General features: G+C 39.9%; 1 protein-coding gene across 3 annotated transcripts in view; it reads left to right on the top strand.

The window, feature by feature from the left end:
- The window catches only part of NEK11 (NIMA related kinase 11), a 275,516-nt gene that overhangs the window by 27,637 nt on the left and 226,848 nt on the right, over nt 1-21,031 (top strand). For all 3 annotated transcript variants that reach the window (XM_043595419.1, XM_043595417.1, XM_043595420.1), the window contains exon 3: nt 18,915-19,080. In XM_043595419.1, the coding sequence (XP_043451354.1) occupies nt 18,915-19,080 (166 nt within the window). The remainder of the gene's footprint in view (nt 1-18,914; nt 19,081-21,031) is intronic.

The following is a 21,031-nucleotide window of genomic DNA, read 5'->3' as shown; positions in this document are numbered from 1 at the left end:
TAGCAGCATTATTCATTGTAGCCAAAAAGTGGAAACAACACAAATGTCCATCAACTGATAAATGGATAACAAAATGTAGTGTATGTGCCTGTATCCATCCAATGGAATATTATTCAGCCATGAAAAGGAATGAAGTACTGACACAACATGGGTGAACCCTGAAAACATTATGATAGGTAAAGAGGCTAGTCACAAAAGACCATATGTCATATGATCCATTTATATGAAATATCCAGAATAGGCAAATCCACAGAGACAGAAATGATAGATTATTGATTTCCTGGACCAGTGACTGCTAATGGGTAAGAAGTTTCTTTGGGAATTGTATTAGTTTTCTAGGACTGTCATAAAACCACAGACTGTGTGGCTTAAACAACAGAAATGTATTCTCTTTCGGTTCTGGAGGCTGGAAGTCCAAGATCAAGGTGCCATCAGGGCTGGTTTCCTCAGAGATCTCTCTCTTTGACTTATAGATGAATACCTTTCCATTTTACTTCACATGGCCTTTCTGTCGGTGTGCCCTTGGTGTGGCTGTCTTTTTTTCAACTTTTTTTTTTTTTAATTTTATTTTTGGGACAGAGAGAGACAGAGCATGAATGGGGGAGGGGCAGAGAGAGAGGGAGACACAGAATCGGAAACAGGCTCCAGGCTCTGAGCCATCAGCCCAGAGCCTGACGCGGGGCTCGAACTCACGGACCGCGAGATCGTGACCTGGCTGAAGTCGGACGCTTAACCGACTGCGCCACCCAGGCGCCCCTGTGGCTGTCTTATAAAGACACCAGTCATATTGGATGAGGGCCCGACCCTAATGGCCCCAATTTAATTTTATCATCTTTTTAAAGACTTTCTCTCTAAATAACTGATTTTATTCTGAGGTATTGTGTGTTGGAACTTCAACATGTGAATTTGAGGGTTGGGGGACATACAATTCAGTCCATAACAAAGATGATGAATATGTTCTACAGTTAGATGGTTATGATAATTGCAAACCTCTGGGAGTATACTATTAAAAACCACTGAATTGTACACTTCAAAGGTGTGAGTTTTATTGTAGGTGAATTATATCTCAATAAAGCTGCTGTGAAGAACAAATAAAAACTAGTTGTACATGGCTCTTGCTTTCAAAGAACTTACAGACCAGTCATGTAAACCAGGATGTAAATAGGCCTTTCCGGGTGCTTGCAGGGTAGGTATGCTAGATGGAGGTACACTTATCCCATTTTTATAGAATGGAGGAGACATTGTAGAAGACAGAACATAGAGGCCAAATCTCACAGGATGAATATGAACCTGGTAGATAGAGGTGTCCAGGCAGGGGAAATAGAATGAGTAAAGGCACAAAATCGTGGCATGTACAAGAATCATATGACATTGTTATCCTGTCCCTTGTTAATCTAATCTGCTCTCAATATTATCAATGTCTTAATTACTGGGTAGAGGTTTAATTAATAATGAGGTAGAAGGAGTCTTGGCTTTAATTCAGACTCTTCTGCATTCATATCCTAATCTCTCCACTCACTTTGGATAATTACCTATAAATTATCAGTCTCGGGGCGCCTGGGTGGCGCAGTCGGTTAAGCGTCCGACTTCAGCCAGGTCACGATCTCGCGGTCCGTGAGTTCGAGCCCCGCGTCGGGCTCTGGGCTGATGGCTTGGAGCCTGGAGCCTGTTTCCGATTCTGTGTCTCCCTCTCTCTCTGCCCCTCCCCCGTTCATGCTCTGTCTCTCTCTGTCCCAAAAATAAATAAACGTTGAAAAAAAAAATTTAAAAAAAAATAATAAATAAATTATCAGTCTCAGTTTTCCCATCTGTATGATGGAGAAAATAATAAATATCTATATGGTTATAAATATTGAATATTAACAAAGCAAACATTTCTAACCCATTTTCACAAGTCATTGCTCAAAATATATTAGCTCTGTCCCTCTCATTTCTCTGTTCCTTGGGTAGCCTAATTTTAGCACCCTTAAATATCTTAGTCATCATTCCTTGGTCTAACTTTGGTGACAATATTCTTTTTGAAATGAGTTTCCCAGGCCTGATGAAACTAAGTATATTTAGGGGCGCCTGGGTGGCGCAGTCGGTTAAGTGTCCGACTTCAGCCAGGTCACGATCTCTCGGTCCGTGAGTTCGAGCCCCGCGTCGGGCTCTGGGCTGATGGCTCAGAGCCTGGAGCCTGTTTCCGATTCTGTGTCTCCCTCTCTCTCTGCCCCTCCCCCGTTCATGCTCTGTCTCTCTCTGTCCCAAAAATAAATAAACGTTGAAAAAAATTAAAAAAAAAAAAAAGAAACTAAGTATATTGATACCACAACCTTTCGTACATTTCAGGATCAGCTTGGAATCTCAGGAGCTCTTGGGAGTCACATCATATTGTTGTCTCATATTGAGTCTTGGGGTCAGCTATTCTCCTTCCTATATACTACCATCAGAGTTTTTATGGATCAGCCATTCTACTCTTAAGCCAGGTTTCACTCATCTTAGATTTGAGAATTTGATTTCCCCACCTGTAACTATGGAACTTAAGGTTTAGTCTTGCAAAATTTAACTTGGGTGGTTCCCAGCTCACATTTCGACTTCTTTCAGTCACTTTGAAACATTGACTCTGCCTGTGTCTGTTAGTTATGCTCCCTGGCTTTGTGGCTTCTACAAACTAGGTAAATATGTCTTTTTGGATCTTCATCTAAATCACTGATAAAATGTTGGTGAGAATATTGTTACAGATGGATCCTGATAGCATCATAAGAGGGAACATCTGCAAAGTGGCCAGAGACCCAAGACTCCAGCATGATTGGTCTGTTTCCTCAACCAGCCATGAGTCCACATGAAGATTCCATATCTCCCATATTAAAAGGATATCACAAGACTCATCTCACTGACATCTGTTAACATGACTTCTTCAGATGGGCCGAAATCATGATATACCATGACTAATTGCTTCTCTTTCATCAACCAATCAAATAACCCTCTCACAAAAAGAAATTAGGTTAATTTAGTATGGTTTATTTTCCATAAGCCCATGTGAGCCCCTGCTGGCCGCTGCTTCATGTTATAAATGCTCACAAGCCATCTGTTTAATCATCATTTCTTCAACTTTGCCAGAGATTCATGTCAGTCCTCTTGCTATACAATTTCTGAAAGATTCTTGTCATGAAAACTGGAACATCTACTTTGCTGGGGTGGGGAACAGGAGGACATCCCTCCCTTTTTTCCTGGTTATTAGGATTATCAACCTTGGTGCAGAGAATATATCTTCAAGTTGTGTTCTCAGTTGTAGTTCGCTTGGGTCTAAATTTGTAAATTCAGAAGGCAGGATCCCACAGTGTGGAGGTACCCAGGATTCAGAAGTGGGGTCTCTGTTTCGTCATTACTAGGTGTGATTTGCCACTTGATTGACCATGTGCCTTTAAATGAAGTTCTTAACCTGTCTGTGTCTCAGTTTTTTCATTTCAAAAGTGAGGATTATAATAGCACAATGCAGGCCGCCGAATAACTGGCCCTTCTATAGCACTTGGTATTGTCATAATTAACACCAGTATCACTATTTAGCAGTTGGAGGTTTTCTTATGATTATCTCATATCTTGGCCTTTGGCTCTCTCTTTGGGATATTTATTTCATCCTTTGAAGGTGCATGCTGCTTTCTTATAACTTGTAATTATTTGTCTTCCTCCCATTGGCTTGCAAACCTCTCAAAGGCAGAGGCTGTGCCTCACACAAGTAGAATGTTTTGCACAGTGCAGGTGCTTTATATAGATGTACTGACTATAGAAACTGGAGTTAAGGCAAGAGTTGAGAAGCTTTTCTTAAATGAGACATCAAAGTGCAATGGTCCATGTGTAAGTTGGAATTCTGTTTCTGAGTGAGTTCTATTTAAAAGAATCACTGACGTCCGCCTTGGGGACACCTCCACTGCTTTGTGTCTAAACCGAAAACTGGCTTATGTCATAAAGGATCCAAAGATTGAAATACCCTCTTGTCATAGGCAAAACTTGCACCTCTGACATTACCATTAATATCAGCAACAATAGTAACAGCAATGGTAACCATCATACATTCTAAGAAGTTTGGAATTAAATTTGAAGTTCAACTGTAGCAACAATTTTTGGCCAGCATATCTGTGTTCTTTTCCCTGTTTCTTAGTTCCACCTACTCTTGCTTGTCTCAATTTTCTATTTTATTATATAAGTTATGTCAAATCCTTTGTGGAATGAGGCTGAGTATAAATACATTAAAGTAATATGTTATGTAACCATATGTTCAAAGGGCCAATGGGTAGCTGTACCTTATCACTAATGGGAACAGAACAAAAGAAAACCAATGCAAACTGCAGTTTTTAGGGTATGGGCCAAAACTGAAGGGAAGTTTTCCTAATGGTGTTTTAAAACTGGCTTTTGGCATTTTGGAGTTTTGGAATCATCTTGGTGTTGGCTATGGAATATTCTCAGGAGAGGGTATAGTCAAGTCTCACGGCTTCTCCGGGTTCCAGTGTCCTCATCTGTAAAGTGAGGGGGCTGGACCAGCAGCAGTTTCCAAACCTTTTTCGTCCAGTGAGGTCTCATGCTTCGTGGGCTGGGAGGGGGACACATAGTCTCTTATTTGGGCTACTCTTCAAACCTGCCCTACCCCCAAGTCTCTAGAAAACTCTGGGGTTCTTCAACACTCAGCCCTGGCAGTCTTCTGGACCCCTACCTGCTCTAAACCTTACTACTCAAAAGTGTGCCCCCTGGACAAGTAGCTTGGGGAATCACCTGGGACCTTGTTAGGAATGTGCAGTCTCGGGTCTCCCCTAGACCTGTATTGGAACAACTCCCTGGTGATTTGGATGCATGGTGAAGTTTGAGAGGCACTGCTCGAAGACCCTGGGTCCCTTCCTTGGGGCTTCTTTAGATAACATACTTCATGAATCTAACAGTTTTTTCTTTCATTGTCTGAACTTAACAACACTTTGATTTATCCTCAAATAAATTCTAGAGACTCAGAACCTCTAGAAACAGCGCTGGTGGAAGACCATGCCTAAGACAGTTTTTAGTGTCCTTTGCTCTGTGCTATGACCTGAGAAGGCTGTCTCATGTGTGGGGTTCCTGTGGACTGCTTGGGCAGCCAGAACAAACTCTGCACAGCCATCTCGGTGAGGTTCAGCGAGTATGAAGGTTCTGGAGCACCTTATTTAGCCAGGCACCCCTCCACCCTCTGGACTTGGAAGTATGAAGACTTGTGTCATCAGAGACAGGCTAGCCATGTGTCCTCATGTCCCCCGCTTACACAGTTGACTGTGACTTTTTTGTCCATTGCAAATCAATGACTAAATCCATAAGCTGTTGTTCAGGGAAACTAGATCCTTCCTAGTAGTAGTTTCTAACTTGGGCTCTGTTGGTAGATTAAGAGATTTTTTTTTTTTTTTGCATAAGCACAACTCAGCAAAACGTAAGACCCAGAATTAGTTGCTTAAACCCACTAATGAAAGTATGCTAATATGGAGCTTCATTTTCCTCCCTTTGCATCTCAAAATTAAATAGAGTAATCTGCTCTATGCTATAGTTAGAGTTTTAGCTTAAGTCCATATTTTATGCTTACCATGGTGATGAAATAGAGACTGAAATTTGGAAATACAAACTTTTTGCTATTTTGACTGTCTCTGCGTTAACTGGCAGCCAACCAGCACCTGCTATAAATACAATTAGGGGATTTTATTTCACTAAAACCCTAGATTATTTTTTCATTTTGTTTTTGGAGCATCAACCTTCTTCTTGCCTTGATCATAATTTAATTTCACTTTAAACAGGGTTTATCCTGTGTTGGTTTTACCTAGTCAAGAAAATGGAGCTAATCAGTTTTTGTTGCTTTTTAAAACTCAATTTGTCACTGTATCTTGATTTCATGGTAGGCTTTGCATCACATCTGATTATCTCTTTGAAATTCACAATTCTAGTATTTTTCTGTCACGTTCAAAATAAAAACTTGACATGAATTATGCATTAGAATACTGCATTTTGAATATTAACCTAACATTAATTTTAAATTTGGAGCATATAACAATCATAACAAAAGCTAACCTGATTATCTATGGTAAATTATTCTTTCACATCCTTACTGACATTGTCATGCTCTTTAATTTTCTTGCTGACAATAAACAGACTCTTTGCTCTAGGCTTAGTACTTAGTGTAATAGAGTGAATGAGTGATTTGTTGTAGAGTGTTATCTATTTATTTTTATTTTTAGAGCATATTACTACATCTTTTAACAGTTTTGATCAAATGATTTTGCACAATTGAACTTTATAAATGCTTGACCTCTCTCACACACAAAATTATTCTTGTAGGGTTGTGGTATCTAGGGCAACCTCACAAAAGCAGATTTCACCACCTTTCTAGGAAAGGTAAGTTAAAAAACATTTTCTTCCTCTTCTGTATGGTCTCATCCAATTTCAGTCCAAATCTGGGGCTCTGTAAGTGGCGAAGACTCCCAACTATTGATAAGATTGTCTATAACCCTCATATGATAATTAATTAAAAACAGACATAACCCTATTAGTGCCTCATCAAGAGCAAGACCATTATTCCAATCACTATGAAGAAGAGGCTTTCTGTTTTTATTTTTCCCTTTTTCTCTAATGCTAAGGAGGGGAAGAATAGAGTAGGTAGCAGGAGATTTTGTTCTTTGAAACATGGTTTGAAAAGTGAAAAAGTTTTATGCCGTCTTAGTTATTAGGTACTAAAGCAGGAGAGGGGAAACTGTTAAATCTGGAGACAAAGTTTGGTTCTTTGGAATTGGTAGTCTTTCCTCTTTTAAGAGGTAAATGGTGGGTCTGCTGTAACATGCTATATGATCTTGGACAAATATGTAACTTCTCAGGACTTAATATGTTGAGGTGTATTGATTGTTATGCTCTGGGAAGATCTTGTCTAGCTTTAAAATTCTATAAAAACATAAAATTCATTCCAAAAATTGGGGAAGAAGTTGAATAAGGGGACAGGATATGGAAAACAGGGTAGCTTTGTGTTATCATGGGCCAGGTCATTGTAGTGGGTGTTACCATCTCTGAGATAATGTGAAACATCTGCACGAAACCATTTTCCAGGTTGCCATTTTTCATTGTCAATGCTAATGTTGTTATCAGCTCCTATAGGTAAGTCAGCTTCTAGATAAGGGCTATTCCAGCAGGTGTTCTATCTAGGAAGCAAATTTTTATAAACTTCCACTTTCAGATTGATGCCCAGTATACAAACTGGTATGTTTCCATAAAGGACAAAATCATGCATAGGACTTGTGATCCTACTACCTTAGCTACATGCTTGGTGTGTTGTTGACTTTAATCATTCAATAGTCAAACATTTGTGGAGCATCCACAATGTGCCAAGAATTGTGCTAGACACTGACACAGAAATGAATGAAATCTAATTGTTCTCAGCATGGGAGTGGAGATGAACAGATAGATATGAAAATATGTAATTGTCAAAGTTACACTTTTGATGGTAGAGGTAATGAGCAAGCTGAATTTTGAAGGTGAAGAGTGTGCAAACTTGGTCTCTTTCAAATATGTTAAGATACTGCGAGGTTCTGGGAATTCTGTAGTGAATAAAGTGTGACCCTGGCCTTTAGGGTGCCTGCAGTCCAATAAGGGAGTTCCTATGAGAATAGATGTTGTCACAGGATGCAATGAGAGCATAGAAGGGAGGCCCTTAACTTAGTCCTGGAGGGGTCAAGAAAGACAATCAGATGAGCATCTCATAAATGCCTCAATATGAATAAATGTCATCTATTGTTCTTGGAACTTTGTTTTACCTTCTAAAAATTGTAATGATCATCATTGTGCTTCTAATACCTAATGACTTCATTCTTGATTTCTTAAGTTGGAGGCTTCAAATCATGTAAAACAAAGTAATTCCTTATATCAGTAAATTTTTCTCTCCTATCTCCAGAGAATTGTAGAAAAAAGTATACTTATTACTATCTATTAAAGTATGTTTTCTTAATTTGGGGGGAGAAAAGAAGAGGGGAGAGACTAGAAATTTTAGGAATTCTTTTTTCTTGGTGTTTTTCACTTCACTGATTTATATATTTTCTATTTTTTTTTTGCTAAATTATCCATGCCCTTCACTTCACTCTTTCCCTCCTTGCCACTCATTCTAGATCTCCTATTGTTCTTATAGCTCCCATATCTATACCCAAGGGAAGGAAGGGGACAGTGGTGACATTTTAATCATTTTGAATCCTAATACTTTTTGATAACTGCTAAAAATTTTGACATATGAAAATTTTGAATTAATGACAAAAATTGTGTTTTCAAATTATTTAAACAATTACGGTGTTGTCTTAGTTTCCAGATTTACTAATGACAAATAATTTCTAGTCATTTATTAGGATGTATTTTCTTGCTATAGATCCATTTTTGTGTAGTTCATTATAGTTCACCTTGTTATGATTTTTTGAAGATTAATACTGATGTTCAAGTAGAAAAGAGCCATTATACCTTTTCCAGTTTAAATTAGGAGACTTAGTGCTTTCTAAATACAAATGAATGTTCACCCAGTTCTCTCTGTCTGCTTCTAATCTCTTCTTTAAAAATCTCCTCTTCCTTCTTGTAGCAAAGCATTAGTATTAGAGTGTCTTTAGCTATCAAAACAGCTTAAATAATAAGAAAGACTCTGGAAAACAGTGTGAAGGTTCCTCAAAAAATTAAAAATAGATCTATCCTATGACCCAGCAATAGCACTGCTAGGAATTTACCCAAGGGATACAGGAGTGCTGATGCATAGGGGCACTTGTACCCCAGTGTTTATAGCAGCACTTTCAACAATAGCCAAATTATGCAATAAGAATGAAATATGGCCCTTTGTAGCAACAGGGATGGAACTGGAGAGTGGTATGCTAAGTGAAATAAGCCATACAGAGAAAGACAGATACCATATGTTTTCACCCTTATGTGGATCCTGAGAAACTTAACAGAAACACATGGGGGAGGGGAAGGAAAAAAAAAGAGGTTAGAGTGGAAGAGAGCCAAAGCATAAGAGACTCTTAAAAACTGAGAACAAACTGAGGATTGATGGGGGGTGGGAGGGAGGGGAGGGTGGGTGATGGGTATTGAGGAAGGCACCTTTTGGGAAGAGCACTGGGTGTTGTATGGAAACCAATTTGACAATAAACTTCATATATTGAAAAAAAAATAAATTGCAATAAAGCCTTAAAAAAAAACAATAGCCAAATTATAGAAAGAGCCTAAATGTCCATCAACCAATGAATGGATAAAGAAATTGTGGTTTATGATGTCATTCCTTGCATTTAATTTTGTGACTATTTTGCTGTTGATTCAAGTCATCTGCCTTTTACTCACTTGGAGTAAATATGCCCTGAATGATCAAAAAAAAAAAAAAGAAAGAAAGAAAGAAATTGTGGTTTATATACACAATGGAATACTACTTGGCAATGAGAAAGAATGAAATATGGTCTTTTGTAGCAACGTGGATGGAACTGGAGAGTGTTATGCTAAGTGAAATAAGCCATACAGAGACAGATACCATATGTTTTCACTCTTATGTGGATCCTGAGAAACTTAACAGAAGACCATTTGGGAGGGGAAGGGGGAAAAAAAAGTTAGAGAGGGAAGGAGGCAAAACTGAGAATAAACTGAGGGTTGACGGGGAGTGGAGGGAGGGGAAAGTGGGTGATGGGCATTGAGAAAGGCACCTGCTGGGATGAGTACTGGGTGTTGTATAGAAACCAATTGGACAATAAATTTCATATTAAAAAGAAAAAGAAAGGCATCTCACTAACAAGAACTCTAGAAAGAGAGGGAAGTTCCAGGTTGATGAAATTAGCAGCTCATAATATCATGAAGGCCCTTGGTGCCTACTGTTTCCTATCATTCAGCCTGTCATCTTGGGGTGGCTTCCTTCATGACCCCAGCTGGCTGCCAAAGTTCAAGGAGTCACATGGAGATGATGACATGCAGAGGCAGATTAAAGGAGAGTTTCCTCCCACGCTTCTCTTTTTATCACCAAGGAACATCTTTCCCAGAAAACCCCAAAGACTTCTCATATCTTCTAGGCCAGAATTACATCACGCCAAAACTAATCACTGGTAAGGGGAATAGGATTACATGATAGACTTAGGTGAATTATGTTTCATCCCAGGGGCTGGGGAGAGGGTCCTCCTCTTTAGATCATATGATGGTGGAGTTGTGGGGAGATGGGTAGACAGTCAGTGTCTCTTAAAATAATCAAGATGCAATATTCAGTGACTTGGCTCATCTGTATAAATAAGAAAAATAGAATGGCCTGACCACTTGTGTTGAGGTATAGGGGAGAAGGAAAGGGGAGAAGAGCCATAACTGGTTTTCAGGGGGAAATTAGAGTTGATTCTAATACATCCCAGGTTGTAAGGAGAACTTTTAGAGTCTCCTCTAAAGAAGCTCCAGAAAGCTGTTCACCATGAAGGGAATCCACTCATTTTTTTAGCTAAAAGGAGAGCGAAGGGCAGTTTGTTCCCAATGAAGCTTTTCATGAGACAGTCCCAGCAGCTTTTATGGAGGCTGGGGAGGGGGTGGAATAGACCCACTGTAGTGAGTGCAAACTACACAGGCTTTCTCAATAGGGCCAAAACCAATGCTGGCTTCTGTAACTATCTGATTAATTAATACTCACTGATGGATTTCTTGGCTCGGCTTAAGGCTCTTTGCTCAAGAGAATTGAAAAACCCCTGGGTGAAGGGCTTTTCACAACAGAGCAGTTAGACATGTTATATCTTCTCCAAATAACCTCCAAGGAGTCCTCTGGAAAAGAACTGGATATGGCATATCCTGAAGCCAGTTCTATTCTTTATTTTTTAAAGTTTATTTCTTTATTTATTTTGAGAGAGAGAGAGAGAGAGAGAGGACCCCAAACAGTTCTGTGCTGTCAGCACAGAGCCCAAGGCAGGGCTCAATTTCACAAACTGTGAGATCATGACCTGAGCCAAGATCAAGGGTCAGATGCTTAACCGACTGAGCCACCAGGTGCCTGCCAGTTCTATTCCTGCACTGACACCAGAGATTCTCTGCAGAGCTCTTACAGTGAGCACCAGTGCTGTTTCCAGCCTTGAAACGTGCTCAAATCACTTCTACTTTTCAAAATTTATACAGATGGGGAAAGTCATTGAATTCACATAGTTATTAGAAATTTTTTATTTGGGCCATATTTGTCTCCAAACCTCCTACTCCTGAAATCTCTGTTTACTCTCTTCAGTTCCTTAAAAATAAATGGCAACTTGCATAATGTTATGGTACCAGCCTTGAAACACTGGATAGAAGTTGTCACCACAAATGATAATATAATCTAGACAGGAGCCAGGATAGCTTATTTGCCAAACTAAAATGTCTGAAATAATTCTACTCTTATTTATTTGTTCTTTGTTTATTATCTGTAGTATTAGTTATTGTTAATTATTTATTCTTTGCTTGTTATCTGTGTGCAATACTCCTATACACTGCTCATGTGTTTGTAAACTAAATCGGTTTTGAAAAGTCTAGGGTATGGAATTCACCTATAGGTTATAAGTGATTTTCGGTTTCATTATTCCCTATAAAGACACTTTACTTTTTCTAGGAATCACTATATCTTAGCCATTTTCAGGATATAGATAAAATCGACCAGATTTTCCATTTTGCAGGAACTTCATTTTTATCCCTGTGGAAGACAGTGTTGGTGCCCTACCTATATCACCTGGGCAATTAGTGTTTCCTGTGCATGGGTCTAGCCTTCAACTGCTAGCACAGGTCTCTCTCTGGCCAGTAGGGCCCCGTGCTCTGGCATGGTGGGAGAGTGGGGGAGTTAATACTCCCAGGGAGCAGCCTTAACCAGAGAATGAAGGGAGTTGGTCCCTGCACCTCAGTCAGGGGACTCAGAGGTGCCTACACTGGCTTCCAAGCATTCCTTCACAGAACTAAGCTCCAGTTGCTACAGCGGTGACTAGCTTGGTAATGCCCCTGAGCAGCTTCTCTCCCCACTCCCTCTCACTGCTTAAATGACTACTTGCACACAAACCTGTGTCTCAAGGTTTGCTTCTTGGGGACCCCAAACTAAGAGAATCCTCTAGAGCAGAGCATGGTTTAATGGTTCCTCACATTTATTTTTAAAATCTTGTTATATAAAACATATTTGGATAAAAACTGAGGATACATAGATGGGTGAGGAGGAAGGAAGAAAAGAGTGGTTTGTGAGTCTGCTAGTTTTACAGGTCTTTTAAAAAGTGCTTCATTCCACATTGCATAATGTATACTCTGGTTGTGTGTTTGTGTGGGTGTGTGTATCTAAAGAATGGTATATAGATATAGAAATTCTTGCCTAGTTTTTGTAAGTAGTTTTCTTTATAAAAAACTCACAGGCTTATTAACTTTCATAAACTATTCAAATAATTCAAATACAGACATTTCTCTACTGGGTATCGATTTTTACAGGGCAAATAGTAAAGAATGATAAATTCATTTCTTTCGCTCCTTGGAATCCAGCTAGAGAAAAGGTAATTCCACATAGTACAAAGTAGTTTGCGTGTGCAAAAGTGAATATCCTGGGATGCTAATCTATAGGTTTTGCCCTTTCTTTTCTCCTCAAAGAACAACTAAGGATCCCCACCCTACACCCAACTCTATTATAGCATTTATCATGATGTTGTTCAACTATTTTTATAGTTCTTGGCCTCTCCCGTGGACTGAGCTCTCTTGAAGGTCAAGAGGTTTCTCTTTCTGATCTTTGTATCCCCAGCACATGGCATAGTGTTTGACATACAGAAGGCAATAAGTAAGTAGCTGGTCATGTAACAGAAGTACAGAATTTCCTATCTTAAGGTATTTGGGAGTGGCTGCTTGGGGCCTTGTATGGAGTCTGAAATTGGGCTCTCCTTCTCAGTATAGATATCTGCAGTGGGCACCTGCACTGTATCATGATGCTATTTGAGCCCCCAAAACTCTGCTACATGCTGGTGATCAGGAGTGGAGAGGAAAAGACCAGGTGAGTCAGAGAATTCTAGCCCCGAAGAGCTGGGATCAGGAATTTACTGGTTAGAAACAAAAGCAGCTCATAGATTATGGCATATGATGGTGACCTATAAAATTATTTTGTCCTTTTCTCTGGACACAGACATTAAAATATGGGGTTTTTTTGAGTTGCTGAGAGAAGAATAAACAGCAAATAAAATAAAATTCCATCTGTAGTATACTCTCCACGAAATTCTGTAAGTTTTTCTAACAGGTACTCCTTTAGTAACTTCAGTACTTGGTATTTCCATTTTTTAATCAATGTACCACTGTATTGAACCAATATCACTCTCTGCCATTATATTCTTTTATGTCACTTTACATTTTAAATGTATATATTATACTAAAAAGTATGAAATAACTTTAAAAAGGATGTTTTGTACTCTCATGATATTTCTACCCATAGAAAAGTAAGCAACACTGTGGCCTTAAATCCCTTAGAGGATGCTACATTTTAAGACTTGAATTAATAGATAAAAATTAGCCTAAGAGAGCTAGAGTTTTGGAGATTCCATTTTCATTACCCCGAAGTGTTTACAGTGATTTGTGGTAACACCTGAACATGCCTATTGCATTGGTCAGGGCTCCCAGTACAGATAAGTGCAGCCTCCTTATGTGGTTTGAGCAGAAGGGGATTTGTTCCAGAACACAGATAGCTCACATCAGCAGCAGGAGGGCTGGGGAGCAGGTTAAAGGCTAAATTTCCAGGAACATCAGCCAGAACCAGGCCACTGAAGTGGCTTGCTGCCACTTCCACCAGGGCCACGCCATTTCTTATGCCACCTATGCTAATGAAAGGGTGGCCCTGTGCCCACCCTGTTTCTTCACTCAGCTCACACCCAAAGCAAAGTCTCAGGTGAGTGCAGCTGATTGGTAGAACCTAGGTCACACCTTGGGTGCCCCAGCTCAAGCGAGATGGGAGATGTGGAGTTTTTTTGTTCGTCGGTTTTTGTGTGTTTTTATCTATCTGGGGAAGGCAGGACCCACAATCCAGGGATCTAGTGCAATGTAGGGAGGCTGTCTAAAGATGCCGGGCAGCCTCAAATGACAGGTTTCTGCTGTAATAATGTCACGTGAAAATAACAGCAGGCAAATTGTGCAAAAGGTTTGCCCTCTACTGTTTAAAAAAAACTGTAGCAAAAAGATGGGAAGGAAATACGCAAAAATATTTTTTTAACGTTTATTTATTTATTTTTGCTGTCAGCACAGAGCCCGGTATGGGGTTCCATCCCACCAACCGTGAGATCATGACCTGAGCCAAAATCAAGAGTCGGACTCCCAACCGACTGAGCCACCCAGGCGCCCCAAAGCGTCATAACATCTTAAATGAGGAGAGCCTCAGATGTTATTTACTCCAACTTCACAGCGCTCATCTCGATATGAAGTTTTTGAAAATATATGTATTTTTGCACATTCACATACATTTATCTTTTTGTTTAATATTTGTCTTTCCCGGTAGATACAAGGGCAGGGCCTATGAATCTCCAGTGCCTGCTACACTGTAGACACGTAGTAGGTGCTTACAACATGCATGCAATGCATGACTGTTAATGCTTAAATCACAAGGGAAGGGACATAGCTAGTTTTTTCCAGACTAACTGCAAAGCTTTCCACACCCACTAGCTGACTAGCCCTCACCAAGATGGTTGTGGCTACATGGGACCTTATCCCACTGCTCCTCATGCCTCACTGGGACATAGGGGATTCTAGAACTCTCTTGGGCTCATCAGCTTCCTTGCCTCTTGAGGACCTTTTTTTTCCACTCCTACCCCTAGCTGGACACCAGAAAATGAGAGGGTGCTGCTATTTTTTCTATGCCCTGCTTTGGAAAGAGAGCACAGTTCTTCTGTTCTCATGTTCTCCTACCCATCTTGGAGTCCTGTTCCTACTCTCCTCTCTGGACCCGGCCTAGGGCACATGAACTGTTTTCAAGGGCTCAGCTACACCTAACTTTCTTGCCTTCCCTTCATCTGGTCCAGAGGGTCTCTTTCTCACCTGGAGGTGGAGAGGACATTCACTCACTGGCCACATATTCCTTCAGATCTTTTCTCTAGCCTTGGTCTCTCCTGTGGAAAATCAAAAGCCAGGGATTTGAGTTATCCTCTGGTTTGTGAGATGTCCTCTTTTTCCTGAGGCAGTATATGCTGCTGATTCTATGGGGAACATGTGAAAGAATAAGAGGATATTTGGGGGGGGGGGGGAACAACCCTTGGTTAACATCTCAAAAATAAAATCTGCCCCATTTATATGATGAGTGGGTGAATTTTAAGGGAATGAAATTAGCTATAGTTATCCCAGATTTCCAAAGTCACCCTCCAAAGTTTGTCAGTTTGTTACTGATTCTAGAAAGAAAGAAGCATGCCACTTGGGAAAAAGAACAGAAAGTTTGTAAGTTAAGTGGGTCTGCAGGGATGCTTGTGTGTGTAGGTTTTTTTGTTGTGTTGTGTTGCGTTTTGCTGCTGTCATAAAGTTTCTCCCAAACAGTTGAAGTTCTGATAAAATAAATATCTGTCATGTTATTTAGGAGTGGGTGACAGGCTGAGAGTCACCAAGCAGGTGACAAGCTGTCCTTGTTTTGGTATGTTTCCATGCTGCCTTCGACTGATATTGATCTCATATTTTGTGATAGGTAATGAGAGTTTCCTCTGTTGGTTCAGTGACATGATTTTAGGTAAGGAAGGTAGAATGTCTCTGCGTCAGCTAGAGATGATTGTATTAGATACCACCTGTCTTAATAGCCCTACCTTCGTCTGCTAAGCTGTGGGCAAATGAGATTTTATGCTTTATCATCAGGCTGCCAGACAGGACTCAGGTTAACTATATGTAAAATCTCAAGCTCTGTTGCACAATAGTTGGTGTTTATGAGGAAAAATAAGTATATTTAAGCTTTTTATAGCATTTGTTCCTTCACAGCAAGAGAATATTACAAGTTTGTGTAAGGCTTTATGTTGTCATGCTTAACCACTGTGACTTTTACAACTGCATATTAGCTGGGCACAGTAAATTACTGGAAAGGCACTATGAAGATGTCATTGAGCTTTGCTAGCTGCGTGGTAATCTTCAGAAGTTACAGAAAAACATAACTATGGATGTCATTTCAAGCTCCTTTTACTAACAGTCTGGATGCCACTCTTAATAACATGAGGTCAGTTTTAACCAAATTCTTGATGGAACTGGTCTTCTTATAGAAAATGGTCCCATGCAAGCATTTCTCTAGAATCACTTCATTATCAAGTAGGGGCCTGAGAAGGTGTTCGTTACCTAACAACACCAAAGGGAAAGCTCCATTAGGGGAAGGGAACCAAATGTTCCAACTTTCTAAATTGCAGTCCTAGTTAAAGACACCTGTAAATGGCAAAGCAGAGCCTGTGAGGCCCCCTGTTTAGGGCCCTCCTATCTAATGCAGCCAGTGCCTGCTGGGGTTGTCTTTTAGGGGTTCACAATGGGAAGACCATGAGAAACATTTAAAATGAATAAAATGTTATGAATGATTCAAGTTTTAGGAAAACTGATTTCCCAATAATGGCCATCTTGAAATAGAAGATTCTCCTGATGAATCAGATTTTGGAGAATGGAAACTTAACAACAAGCTTTTATTGGTCAAGAAAAAAAGCTAAATGTCACCCAACATGCGATACGGATCAGTAAGATAAGGACACTTTCTAAGTTTTTCTACATAGTGTCTCAGCTTTTAGGACAGATTGTCTAACCTGGAATTTTTATGAAATGTTTGCCACTGAGGAATAGGAGAGGCAAAAACTGCACAAGACAGTGCTGACTGCAGTATTAAAGCTTCTAGGCCCTGCATCTGAGCGAAGAAACAGGCTCTGTGTCTGGTATTGCCTGAGGAAATGTCTTCCACAGTGAAACAACTAGGGGGGAGTCTTATTTGAATCAATGAAAAAATGTATAGTATAATCACATTTTTAAGGATGATAGGAGCTCTCCTATCCATTGTGATTGGGGCTGGTACTTGGGTAAACAGAGGAAACAATTTTTAAATGCAATGACACTGAAAATATTTACATCAATGTAAAACATATTATTGCACATTTTCTCCAATTTTTTGATGCACAGCCAATATCTAATGTTTTCTGATTAGAGGTCCCTTCATCTTTTTTTTTTTTTGCATAAACTACATCCATAGTATGTTACGTTTTCCAGGTTTACCTTCTTTCAACGTTTTTTATTTATTTTTGGGACAGAGAGAGACAGAGCATGAACGGGGGAGGGGCAGAGAGAGAGGGAGACACAGAATCGGAAACAGGCTCCAGGCTCTGAGCCATCAGCCCAGAGCCCGACGCGGGGCTCGAACTCACGGACCGCGAGATCGTGACCTGGCTGAAGTCGGACGCTTAACCGACTGCGCCACCCAGGCGCCCCCAGGTTTACCTTCTTTAAAATGGAATGAAAATTTAGCAGCATGAATTCAGAATACTTGATTTTTACATTTTTAAACCAACTTTTTAGGGCTATCTTGTCAATTACTTATTTAACCGCAATTCTTTTTTGTAACTTGTCACTGTGAAGTTCTTCGGTAAGCGTTTGACTTAGTTTTCCTCACAAAGATAACACTCATACTCATCCTTCATCAGTTTGTCATATTTAAGTCACAAATTTACAGTAGTAAGCACAACTGGCATAAACAAGTTTGGGAGTAAACACAATGACTCGGTAAGCACACATCTTACCTGGAAGGGCAGGAGTTAACGGGTGTGCCAGAGAGCACCTCCTGGGCACCTACTGGGCACAGTCATTACTTGTGGCAAAAGCTGCTGTCAGCATCTGTTAGAAAGGGCTGGAGAGCTCTGCTTAATCTATGAGTTGGTTGAAGGGCCTTTAATTAAGACTGTTTCTACTATAAATACATTTTCATTAATATGCATAGGCTGTAACTCTTAAAGACTATCTTTGTAAAATGTTTTCTAGCATGGGTTTTGCAGAACTTGCCTTAATGAATAGCCAACGTTTACTTATAATCAGCAGAATCTGTCTCACATGTAATTGGTGCTCTAAAGTGCTTTTCCCTGGCAATCTGGTTTATACTCGGTACAGTAATTGGTTTGTTCATCAGACTATTTTTTTCTTAGATGGGAAGAGATAGTGTTTTGGTCCACTCCTCATTGAATTATCACAGTTTAAAATTAATAATTTGGAGATTTAATGAGCTCTTGTTCCATTTATACATGCTTGAGACCCTAAATACCTCTATCAATGTTTTTAGATTTTTTTTCTCTTAAACACTAAAAGCAATAAAGTATGCTATGCCAAGAATAGTTTGAAAAAGAAAGGATATAGATAATGGCCCTATTGATATTAAGTTGATAGATTTGGAAAATTTTAGAGCTGAGATAGAAGCATGTGTGTGTGTGTGTGTGTGTGTGTGTGTGTGTGTGTGTGTAAGAGGCAGAGAAAGACAAAGTCAAAGACACAGAGAGACAGAGTGACAGATATATATAAGTGAGAGAGAGAGAGACAAAGAGAGGCAGAGATAGATACCAAGATAGGAATAGGGAGAAATAGAAAAGCTGAGGAAAACAGATAAGGTGAGAGATAAAACATACACAGAGACAGATGGAAGCAGAGACACCATGTGAAAGACAAAGAGAAACTGAGACATGTAGAGACCAAGGAAGAGCCACCTCAGCAATGTTGCTTAAGATTAGCTCAGTCTCTGCCCAGTTTGATCAAAACTGTAGTGCCACAGGTATGTCAGTGACCGGGCTAGGCAAGCAGGCCCCGGGACCACTAGGAGACTCAGTGTCATAACAGCCAATACCAGACCTATGATTGGGTCGTAGCCTGGGCATTAACTAGGTGGCCCTGAACCATTTGTTCATATAAATTATTTTTTTAATCTAAATGTACTTAAATATTGTTTGTTTTTTTGTTTTTGTTTTTGGCTGCAGAAAAGTACTGAAGGAAATCTCTGTGGGAGAACTCAATCCAAATGAGACTGTGCAGGCCAATTTGGAGGCCCAGCTCCTTTCCAAGCTGGACCACCCAGCCATTGTCAAGTTCCATGCAAGCTTTGTGGAGCAAGATAATTTCTGCATTATCACAGAGTACTGTGAGGTGAGACTCTCCTCTTTTGGAATTCTCAATAAAAATCTGTTTCATGGAAAATGGCACTCTGTAAAGGGACATCTCATAAGTTCAATTATCAAATCACTAGCTGGTGGGTGGGGGGATGGGTTAAATAGGTGATGGGGATTAAGGATGTTGTGATGAGCACCTGGTGTTGTATGGAAGCGTTGAATCACTATATTGTATACCTGAAACTAATATTACACTGTGATGTTAACTAAGTGGAATTTTAAATAAAAATTGAAAAGAAAAGAACCCCTCAAGCTGGACTATAAAGACCCGGGATATCGCATCTTGCAACTGAGAATTATAATCTTTAGGTAATTGACAAACTCACTTCCAATGAAGGAGTATTTGCTGCAGAAGAATGCTTCTTGGGGATGTATTTTAGGGAGAATGTCACCCAAACCTTCTACAGTGGGTCCATTGGACAGACCTTTTAAATGCTATAATGGAGTCCTGCATGGAGCAGAGGTCCATCTCTTGAGTTTTGGGTTCTAGACTTATTCCCCATTTTCCTCGACGGAAATTTGGAAATGGAAATATGGCCCATTTTCCTCATGGAAATATTTCTTCATACTTATAAATTTGTGATTAATGGCTTCAGATATTTTCAATTTTCCCTGCCACTCCATGTTCTCTGCAAGTAATAGCTGTGCATTTTACTGAGCCCCAACCAAATATGAAGCTGCTTGGAAAGGTACCAGAGGGGGAAAGTGCCAAGGTGTATCTATAATATGAATCTGTATGTTTGTTCCTGAGAGGCTAGGTAGAGGGGAGTTATAAGGGCGGGGTCAGGCAGAGAGTACGTAAAGATGACCTTGCTCAAAAAGTATCTTCCAGAACATTCTGGGAGCTAGTCTTAGGCAAATGCACTTTGGAAGAATTTGGTGCTATTTATACTTTAGAGTGAATTTAGCCAGTTCATCACCTGGGTGTTGCTGGGGCCTGAATGAAAAGATGCTGGGGAGAAAGAAGATGCTCCTTATAATGGAAGACAGGTCTGTTTGGGTCAGAAACTTTGGACAGCCAGAGGGTGCCATGTGTTTGAGAAGCAGAAAAGAAAAGGCAAGAGGAGATGAAGCTTGGAAGGAGTAAGGATAGCAACAAAAGTCAACCTTTTCTGCTTTACACATCAGCTGGTGTATATTAACCAATATAAGTCAAAAGCCCTATTTAAATATCTGCAAGTTTGAGATATTCCAAGTGTCAGCTATTTCCCTGCAGGTCAGCCTCTTCAGCTCAGCTTTGCCAGGTGTTTCCTCATCCACTCTTCTGCTTGGAGGAAAGTAAGGGAAAAGAAGGGGCGGGGAGAGAAACAGGGAGTTTGGATGTCCGCTTCTGCTTCATCAGTGGACTATTAAGAAAAGTAAAATGATGAGTTGTGCAGAGCAGTGATAACGACCAGCTACTCGGGCATGTATGTCATGAATCCATGCAAAACTGCAGGTATTTCCATATATAGCTACAATATGATCTGTCTGCTACAGTTTAATCATTTTTCTTCCTTTAGCCCTTCAGTTAATCAACTGCTTATGACCATAGAGGTAGCTCTACTGCTGCTTTTAGCACACTGGATTTTCCAAAGATTCTTTCCTGATCTTAACAATATTTTTCACTGTAGTCATTCCTGTGCAATAGAGCTTTCTGTGATAATGGAAATGTTCCATATTTGTGCTGTCCAATGCAATAGTCAGGAGTCACACATGACTTTTCAGCCCTTGACCAAGTGTGGCTAGTGTGATTGAGGAACCAGATGTTAAATTTTATTTAATTTTAATATATTAAATAACAAAATATGGCTACTGGCTACCATATTGGACACGTCTAGGTGATAAGCTATAACTTTCTTTCCCTGCCTTATTTTTAAATTTTAACTTTAATATAACTTTAAGCTACCAGAAAAGTTATAAGAATAACACATGAACTCCCATATACT

The sequence above is a fragment of the Prionailurus bengalensis genome, chromosome C2, assembly GCF_016509475.1.
Source record: "Prionailurus bengalensis isolate Pbe53 chromosome C2, Fcat_Pben_1.1_paternal_pri, whole genome shotgun sequence".
Classification (NCBI taxonomy): domain Eukaryota; kingdom Metazoa; phylum Chordata; class Mammalia; order Carnivora; family Felidae; genus Prionailurus; species Prionailurus bengalensis.
This window is presented reverse-complemented; position numbering and strand designations above follow the sequence as displayed.